This window comes from Centroberyx affinis, unplaced genomic scaffold (assembly GCF_046629955.1).
Source record: "Centroberyx affinis isolate AG114_WGS23_722 - 3 ecotype Tasmania unplaced genomic scaffold, CSIRO-AGI_Caff_v1 ptg006620l_1, whole genome shotgun sequence".
In the NCBI taxonomy this organism is placed as follows: domain Eukaryota; kingdom Metazoa; phylum Chordata; class Actinopteri; order Beryciformes; family Berycidae; genus Centroberyx; species Centroberyx affinis.
This window is the reverse complement of record NW_027283355.1, coordinates 1-10,000: the sequence shown is the minus strand read 5'-3', so window position 1 is coordinate 10,000 and position 10,000 is coordinate 1. Positions and strand designations below refer to the sequence as shown.

The 10,000-nt window shown below is 43.7% G+C and overlaps 1 protein-coding gene across 1 annotated transcript in view; it reads right to left on the bottom strand.

Annotated features, from left to right (window-relative positions):
- Window positions 1-8,404, bottom strand: part of adam15 (ADAM metallopeptidase domain 15) — a gene marked incomplete at its 5' end in the record, with an annotated part of 31,703 nt that extends 23,299 nt beyond the window's left edge. Inside the window, 7 exons of the mRNA XM_071512902.1 lie at window positions 107-255; window positions 2,030-2,114; window positions 4,139-4,308; window positions 4,805-4,876; window positions 7,017-7,082; window positions 8,090-8,205; window positions 8,266-8,404. Of these exons, the coding sequence (XP_071369003.1) occupies window positions 107-255; window positions 2,030-2,114; window positions 4,139-4,308; window positions 4,805-4,876; window positions 7,017-7,082; window positions 8,090-8,205; window positions 8,266-8,404 (797 nt within the window). The remainder of the gene's footprint in view (window positions 1-106; window positions 256-2,029; window positions 2,115-4,138; window positions 4,309-4,804; window positions 4,877-7,016; window positions 7,083-8,089; window positions 8,206-8,265) is intronic.
- Window positions 8,405-10,000: the final 1,596 nt, after the last annotated feature.

Below are 10,000 nucleotides of genomic sequence, written 5' to 3'. Positions count from 1 at the left end.
GTTCTAGTATAAACCCAGTAGAAGGTTCTGGTACTGACCCATTAGAACCCAGGAGAAGGTTCTGGTACTGACCCAGTAGAACCTAGCAGAAGGTTCTGGTACTGACCCGGTGGAAGGTTCCATGATGCAGCCTCCCAGCCGCGGTTCGCTCTGGCAGAGGCAGCGGCGCTCGGCCGTGTCGTGGCTCATCCCCAGGTTGTGACCGAGCTCATGAGCCACAGTGGAGGCCACGCCCAAAACACTGACCAGGTGGTCCTGGGAGAGAGAGAGAGAGAGGGAGGGGGGAGGGGGGTGGAGAGAGCGAGAGAGGGGGGGGGGGGGGGAGAGAGAGAGGGAGAGAGAGAGGGAGAGAGTGTGGAGGAGGAGAGAGAGGGAGACAGATGACATCATGGAGTCTCTTGGTGAATCAGCAGCTTGTGGCATCGATCCTCAAAACATTTAAAGTTTGAAGACAGAAGAAACACTCTGTGCTCTCGTGGATTATGAAAAAGTCCTTCGGTTTCTAGGTTCTCATTGGGAACAGGAATCAGATCTATAGAAAACTGAGGTGTGAATGAGTCCAAGGCTCTCTAAACCCATTAAGAACGGTTCCTCAAGGGGTCTGTGTTTAGGGTACTGGTTCTATATAGGGCTGCAACTAACGATTAATTTCATTGTGGATTAATCTGTCGATTATTTTCTCGATTAATCGATTAGTTGTTTGGTCTATAAAATGTCAGAAAATGGTGAAAAATGTGGATCAGTGTTTCCCAAAGCCCAAGATGACGTCCTCAAATGTCTTGTTTTGTCCACAACCCAAAGATATTCAGTTTACTGTCATAGAGGAGGAAAGAAACCAGAAAATATTCACATTTAAGAAGCTGGAATCAGAGAATTTTGACTTATTTTTCTTAAAAAATTACTCAAACCGATTAATCGATTATCAAAATAGTTGGCAATTAATTTAATAGTTGACAACTAATCGATTAATCATTGCAGCTCTAGTTCTATATTGAACGTTCTTTTACTACTGCTGGTTTGGAGCATTTCATACGCTCTCAAAATATTCTTTACAGCTCCATACAGGCTCTATATAGAACCATTTGAGCTACAGGTGCTACAGAGAACCGTTATAACAGAGTTCAACCCAGTCCTCAAGTTCCCCCTCCATCTTTACTCTAGCACGTCTGATCCAATTAGGATGTACAGAGTTTCATGCTCGGTCTGTTCAGGTAGACCCGTCTCTACTGCTTAACCAATCAGCATCAAGACATTGATTGGTTCAGGCAGTGGTGGAAGAAGTACTGAGATGTTTTACTGCAGTAAAAGTAGCAATACAACAATGTAAAGATACTCCATTACAAGTAAAAGTCCTGCATTCAAAATCTTACTTAAGTAAAAGTACATAAGTATTGGCAGCAAAATGTACTTAGAGTATCAAAGTAAACGTACTCATTATGCAAACTGTCCCCATTTAGAGAGTTATATTTTTCATAAATTATTGGAATATTAATACTGATTTATTGACATACATGTACATGTAAGCAGCATTTTAAAGTTGTCAACGTGAAGCTAATCTTAACAATTTAGCTATACTTTTGGGTAGTCTAATCTATAACAATGCTATTTTAGAGTTATTTTATAAAGATGATCAAATGTTTTAAATATAAAATATTGATCTGAAAAGTAACTAGTAGCTATAGCTGTGAAATAAATGTAATGGAGTAAAAAGTACAATATTTCCCTCTAAAATGTAGTGGAGTATAAGTACAAAGTAGCATAAAATGGTAATACTCAAGTAAAGTACAAGTACCTCAAAACTGTACTTAAGTACAGTGCTTGAGTAAATGTACTTAGTTACTTTCCACCACTGGGTTCAGGCAAGAGTAGAACTGGAACAAAAAACTTCCAGGGCAGGAGAACTTGAGGACGGGGTTGGGAAACCAAAAAAAGGTTCTGCTATGGTACAAGAACCTTTTCTGGTTCTACAGGACCGTTCTGCTCAGAGTCGACCTGACTGCAGAACCTCAGAGCCTGCAGGGAGACTCACCACGTTCACCCCTCCTGATCTGTCTCTGGAGCACATGGACGACTGGGACGCCATCCCCACCGTCGTCCCGTCGAAAGACCCGCCCCTGCACACACACACACACACACACACACACACACACACACACACACACACACACACACACACACACACACACACACACACACACACACACACACACACACACACACACACACACACACACACACACACACACACACACACACACACACACACACACACACAGAGACAGAACCAAACATGTAACTCTGTATCATCATGATCACTCTGGGGTCACAGGAATATTTGTTCCATCTGTCGTCAGTGTGCTGTGACCTCTGACCTCTGACCCTTGACTCAAATGTTGATCATGTAGGAATTGAGTCACTAAAATGTGAAATGAAAATATGAAACTAAAATATCAGAATCATCACAAATATGAGCCTCGTCATCATGATCAGCACATTAACATTACTGGTAAGTCCACTGATCACACTGTATTACACTGCAGGAGAGGGATGTTTTTGTCCAAAAAGTGATTTTAACAGCTAAGTTGATTTTTAGTTTTAAGAAAAGGAATGGGTTATCCTTCAGTTATACTTCTGTGTTGAAGTGCCACCGTTGCTATGGTGTAGGAGTCCACAGATATCTCTAGTTCTGCTGGTGATTCTGTTGTAGAGCAGAGAAACACTAGATGTCAGTGTGGAGCTTTGTTCACACAGAAGAAGTCTGAAGATTTGAAGATTTTGTCTGGTGTTCAATATGATTTACGCAGACAGACATCTTGCCCCTGCTAACTAGGTCATATCACTGTATAGATGAAGATTGTTCTTCACAGCCACAAATATCAGAATATGTGAGATGATTGGCAGGGTTCCTACACGCTTTCCATTTTAAAACTCCATATTTTTCCCAGACCCTATGTTCTCGACCGGATTTGATTTTGGTGGGTATTTGATATAATGCATGCTGACAGCGGCTGGGTAATAAGAGCGTCCCTCTATCTGAACATTATTCTGCACATCAACAAAACCTGTGGACTCAAAGTGGCTCTGCAACAACATAAAAGCTAGAATGATGTGTGTATCGGACCTGAACCGCAACATTTTCCATACTTTCCCAGACATTCTTTCAAATTCCCAAACTATTAAAGACCTGGAAATGATCAAATTCATTTTTAATACTTTTCCAGACTTTCCAGACCTGCGTAGGAACCCTGTTTTATAGTTGGGAAATGATCTGTAGTCCAGACAATCTCTGAACCCATCATCTATCGGTCTGACGACGATCAGACTCTGGGGGCGACGGTCAATATTTGGGGGTTACCGGTGCAGCCGGCGGACATCCGGGCCAAGACTTCCTCTTCCGTGCTCCGGTCATTGTTTACAGTCCGATTAGCAACTTGAGACGCGAGAGTCGAACGTTTCTCCACACAAAACACAAACATATTTTCTGTAGGTGTTTCAGGTCCGGACGACATTTGGGCTAATCTCTATAAACAGATATCTGCATATGAGACGTCGTCTCTCGACTCCGTTCTCGCGTCTCAAGTTGCTAATCGGACTGTAAACAATGACCGGCTCAGGAAGAGGAAGTCTTGGCCCGGATGTCCGCTGGCTGCACCGGAAACCCCCAAATATTGGCCGCCGCCCCCAGAGTCTGATCGATCAGACCGATAGACGATGGGTTCAGAGGTTGTCGTCCAGAGGAACATCTGAACCTCCTCAGCTCGTCTCTCTTCATCTGCTCCGTGTTGTCTTCACTGTCGGCCCACAGCGACCCATACAGGAGGAGGAGACACCGAGCGGCCAATCACAGCTCTTGTTGTCTTGTGTCGCTCTGCGCTCAGTTATAGTTTCAGAGAGGAGCAGGAAGATACGGAGACACCGCAAAGTCCTACGGTGGAGCTACAGGGACACTTCAGCACAGAAGTATAAATTCCCCTTTAGACCTTTGACTTTTTTGTGTTTTTGAGACGTCTTTGGTTTTGGCAAAATGGACTGTCAAATGTCAGGGAGCAAACACAGAAACACAACATTTTGAAATGAAACCCTTCTAATGTTCTATCGGGGTGAACTATCCCTTTAAACGGCGTTAGCGGCGTCGTACATGACGAGCTGGGCGTTGTCATGGCGAAGGCGCGGCAGCAGCTCTCTGGTTCTCCAGTCCAGGAAGAGGTTGAGCGTGTCGGTCGGGTTCTTCTTCACCTGGATCTTGTCCCGGTCGCTCCAGATCTCCAGACCGGTCAGCGCCACGCGGACGTTCAGCGGCCGGTAGAACTGAAACACACACACACACACACACACACACACACACACACACACACACAGATTTATATTTACATTTCTAAATTCTAGGTAAAGAAAATGCCTGCGCTCTTTTTGTCAAATCCACAAAAATGAAAAAAAGTGTCTCAGGTGCGCAAATTCAAAAACTCAGAACATAGAAGATCAAAAAGTATTTGCACTATACTATAAAGGTAAAAAACCAAAAAGAGGCCAGCTGATGCAAAAAATGGCAACATTTATTTACATGGTGACAAGGTGAAAAAAAGGTGCGAAAATAAAAGCGCACAAACAGAATATTATCAGTTTGTTTGATGATGATGAGGTTTTTTACCTTAATAGTGTGCAAATTCTTTTTGAGCTTTTACATTTACATTCTAGTAATTTAGCTGATTCTTATCCACTGAGGTCAACAGCAGCATAAGCTTCTGCTCCTAGATCAACAATACAAGGAGGTCAGAGGTCAGAGGTCAGAGGTCAGAGGTCTCACCCAGTCGACCTGGTTGGCCACGTCCAGCATGCGGTAGATGATCGTCTTGTTGTTCTTCTGGTAATTCAGATACTGTGAGGAGAAAACATATGAAGAGCAACACTTTCAGACTGAGAATATTAAAACCAGAGCAATATTTGTATGAGGCGTTACCTGCTGAACACATGAGAAGATGTTTCTGTCTTAAACTTTAACTCATACACGTTGGTAAAGTGATGTAATAGGTTTCAGTAGCATTTGGAAAACTATATTTAAAAACAGACAGACGGACAGTAGGATAACGGAAGCCAAAGTCTATATAGTGACTCAGTGATTTGTCATGTTGGCTGCAGAGCTGAATCCTCCGCTGGCCCACACACACACACACACACACACACACACACACACACACACACACACACACACACACACACACACTGCTGCACATCATCTGAGCTCAATATTTCTCTCAAGTCCTCAAGTTAGAAAACTTCCACACACAAAACTATAAACTTGGAGAGTTTGTGTGTGAAGCCTGAGATCTTATGGTGAAAACGGCCTCAGCGTTCCAGACGCCGATGTGGAGTCATTCCTATGTTCCCAGGGTCCTAAGTTCCCCACTTCTTGGGTTAGGGTTAGAGACCTTCAAAATCAAATAAAATGATAACCATTGGTTTTGTTGTGTTTATATCGCTGTTTTGAAGCCTTGTTCAAATAAAAAAAAAAAGGATAATATTTATAAAATATTTTAACTTGAAATGGGTCAAATTTGACCCGGACACAATAGGAGGGTTAATGTGTGTTAACAGAATATTGAACTGGGGAACATAGGACCTTGGGAACATAGGACCCTGGGAACATAGGACCTTGGGAACATAGGACCTTGGGAACATAGGACCTTGGGAACATAGGACCCTGGGAACATAGGACCCTGGGAACATAGGACCCTGGGAACATAGGACCTTGGGAACATAGGACCCTGGGAATTTAGGACCCTGGGAACATAGGACCCTGGGAACTTAGGACCCTGGGAACTTAGGACCCTGGGAACATATATACGCTCCCGCCGATGCAGACTCTTCAGACCGGCCAGAGAAAAGGACGAGCATCTGGGAGAAGAGAATTTTTTTGAGACATATTGAGAAAGAAGATAAGAAAATTCTTGAGTTATGGCCCAAAACATCTTTTGTGAGGTCACAGTGACTTTGACCTTTGACCACCAAATTCTAATCAGTTCATCCTTGAGTCCAAGTGGACATTTGTGCCCAATTTGAAGAAATTCCCTCAAGGCGTTCCTGAGATATCGAGTTCATGAGAATGAGACGGACGGACAGACGACCTGAACACATCACTCCTCCGGTCAGGCTGTCACCGGCACAGAGCCATAAAAATAAATGAATCAAAATAAAATAAACCAGAGCTTATTGTTTCCTAAAGAGTTTCCAGAAAGCAGAACGTTGCATTCGATGTGTAAAGCACATTATTGTAAAGCACATTTTGGTCACTTTATCAAGTCAGTAATTGTTTACAATTACATTCAAGTGTATTGTTTGCATGAAGGTGAGAACTGGAAAATGAGTTCAAAGGAACCACAGCCTGACTTCCTTATGATGAAGGATATTTACATTACAATTAAGTTTAGATACTGATGAACATATGAAATAGACATGTTGCATATACTGACTGGAGAGCAGTTAGAGTTTAAAATGATGATGATGGTTAACATGTAAGAAGGGGAGGGATGTAGAGGACGTCACCTCTGGGGTCAAAGGTCAACAGGATGTGAATCATCGTACCTGCACTGCCCTGAGCAGTGCAAGAGAAACCACATACATATTATTACATAAATACATATTATCCCACTACTGTAACTGGAGAGCGGTTTGTGTGTTTGTGTGTCCCACCATGGAGGAGAGGAGAGGAGAGGAGGAGAGGAGACAAGGAGAGGAGGAGAGGAGAGGAGAGGAGAGGAGAGGAGAGCAGGAGGTTATGAATTCTAGTTTATCTAAACATTAACGAGCACAGATCTTGATGCCCTGGAAAAAAACTTGAATCAATATTTGATGAGATGTGATTCATATGCTGCTGTGTAACCAGCAGGTCGTGAACATCTTGACTCACTGTCAGGATTATTTTCATTTCAGAGATAACAACCGACGTGCTGTACATTAACACACACACACACACACACACACACACACACACACACACACACACACACACAGTGTCTGACCTCCTGGTGATCAGCTACCAGCACCAGCTCGATGTACTTGGTCTCAGACAGGATGTCTCTCCTCCTCTGCAGACAGACAGACAGACAGACAGACAGACAGACAGACAGACAGAGAGACAGACGGCTCGGGGTCAGAGGTCAACAGGCTCACAGCATCATGAGTGTAAACCTTTTATTATGGGAATAGAACCAACAACCCTACTGCTACTGCTAATACTACTACTAGTACTACTAATACTAATGCTACCATCACTACTACAACTACTGCTACTGCTGCTAAATGCATTTCATTCATTTTCATTCACTTGTTCAAAACATTTTCCATGACCTGCAGATATTCAGGTGATGTCACAGTGAAAGCAGCCTAACCATACCTGTCAACATTGGGCTTTGAAAATAAGTGAGATTTTCCGGGACCCCCACCCGACCATAATGTTTACATTATGAAAGGGGTTTGGTTTATGTTTCACCGACCTAGCTGCTGGTTGACATCGTTTTTCCCACCGTGATGAAGACTAAACTCCTTCCTACAAACCTTGCAAAACGCAAGGTTGTTTCCCAACATACTTCTGGTCAGGAATGGGAAAATATTCTCCCAAGTGTCTCAATATCTACACAGATATTTAACTTTTTTTGCTGGCGTCTGATCACTGATTTCGTTCTCCATCTTTGTGCTGTTTCCTGACTGAATGAACTCCTGACTTGTCAAACAGAAGACGGGACAAGGTGCTGCTTGCTGCAACCTGCTGCACTGCTGTGGGTATAGCAGGGCTTTGCTGGCATATTATATATCCATATAAGTCTATGGAACTAACGGAAACAGCTTGATTGGGCCAATTAGGATTCTGTATAACTGTAAAAGTAAAAAAGGGAAATAGGGGAGATTTATGGGGAAAATTACCAAACAGGAGCACGGCGGGAGAGGGGGTGAAAATACAGGAGAAACCCGGGAGAAACGGGAGAGTTGACCGGTCTGAGTCTAACAGAGCTACAGATAATGCTTCAGTGCTTCAGTGTTTTGCTCAGCGGCTCCTCGGCAGGACGTCCCGCTGACTCAGCAGTGTTCCTCTCACCCTGTGTGTGTGTGTGGAGCTGTGGATGGGCGGGACGGGTGTGTGGGAGACACCGCAGCCTCCGGCGTCCTCGCCCTCCAGAGGCCGGGTGGAGAACAGCAGGTGGACTCCCTCCTCTCCTCCTCCTCCTCCTTCACTTCCTCCGCTCCCTCCTGCACCTCCTCCTCCTCCTCCACCCTCTCCGCCCCCGCTCTCCCCCCCTCCCCCCTCCTCTTCCTCCTCTTCCTCCTGGTGGCGGTCGTCCTGCGGCTGCAGCTCGAAGCTCAGGGTGGAGTTGATGGCGATGACGCCCCTGCAGGAGGAAACAGGAGGTGGTGAGTCAGCATGAGGCGGGTGGAGTCAGTGTGAGGCGGGTGGAGCCGAGTCACCGCTTCCTACTGAAACCACATGACTGATCCAGGACTTGAGCCAGAGCTTCAGGCACCTAGACAGTTAAAGTGGCCCATCTGCGAGGCGTCCTGTTCAGAGGAGGTAGAAGTACACAGATTCCCTACTCAAGTAAAAGTGCAAATACTCATCTAAAAATATACTCTGGTAGAAGTTGAAGTACCGTTTCAAATCCTTTACTCAAGTCAAAGTATAAAAGTACGTGGACTTAAATTTACTTAAAGTATAAAAGTAAAAGTGGTTCTCTAAAAAAGTCACTTCTAATGTTCTAAACTGGTTTTCTGTTGAGCGTTCCTCTGAATCCCAGATGAGAAAGAGTCTGCAGCTCAGATCAGGAACCTGAACCCTAGCAGCTGAATTCACTAACGTTAACTCTCTCTCTTGTTGCTTCTCTCTCTTGTTGCTTCTCTCTCCTGTTGCTTCTCTCTCTTGTTGCTTCTCTCTCTTGTTGCTTCTCTCTCTTGTTGCTTCTCTCTCCTGTTGCTTCTCTCTCTTGTTGCTTCTCTCTCTTGTTGCTTCTCTCTCTTGTTGCTTCTCTCTTCTTCCTGTTGCTTCTCTCTCTCTCTCCCTTTCCCTAATTTTTGGTGTCTCTTTGCTGAACAAGCAGCCGATCACATCTGGCTCTTGATCAGCTGTTTCCGGGATGGAAGCCGTCTGATGCTGAAAATATATTTTTTTTTTAGAAAATCAGTTGATGATTTCCTCAGAGTAACGAGTCTGTTTTGAAATGTAGTGAGTAGAAAGTACAGATTTTTCTTTTGTAATGTAGTGAGTAAAAGTAAAAAGTCTTCAGTGAAAGAAAAACTTGAGTAAAGTACAGATACTTTAAAATCTTACTTAAGTACAGTAATGAAGTATTTTTACTTTGTTCCATCCCTCCTCTGCTCCTGGTGGCTCGGTGGTCTCAGGTGAACACCATGTGACCAGAAACTTTGTCGACTGTCATCCCCCCCCCTCTCTCTCTCTCTCTCTCTCCAAGACTTTCCTGTCTCTCTATCCTTTAATCTGTCAAATAAATGCTAAACAAACACATACATATATGGCCTGTTTGTAAAATGCCTTGATATTCCCTGACTTCCCCAAAGAATATATCAAATTCCCAGACTTTCCCTGTCTGAGGCGGAGCTGAACAACCTCCTCCAATCAGAACGTGCTCAACTTTTCAACGTTGAGTTTTACTGGTTGCCTGATATGTCACTCAGACGAGGGACGGCGGCGTCATCAAGCTGCAACACATTTTCCATGTTGTTTTCCATGTTGTTTTCCATGTTGTTTTCCATGTTGTTTTAAAAGTCTTTCATGTTGTAAAGTGACTTTTATTTTCCAGTTCTGCCCAACATTCTGCATAAACTTTAACAAACTGAATCAGCTGTAACTTTCTACCTACAATGTATTTTGTCTTTTTCTACTTGTGTTTTTCGTATATTTGTATTTGTATATTGTCACTTGTAATGTTTCTGTTTTTGTTACTTGCCTAGGGACTACCAATGTAAATTAGCATTTTTGCTAACATCGGCATGTTTA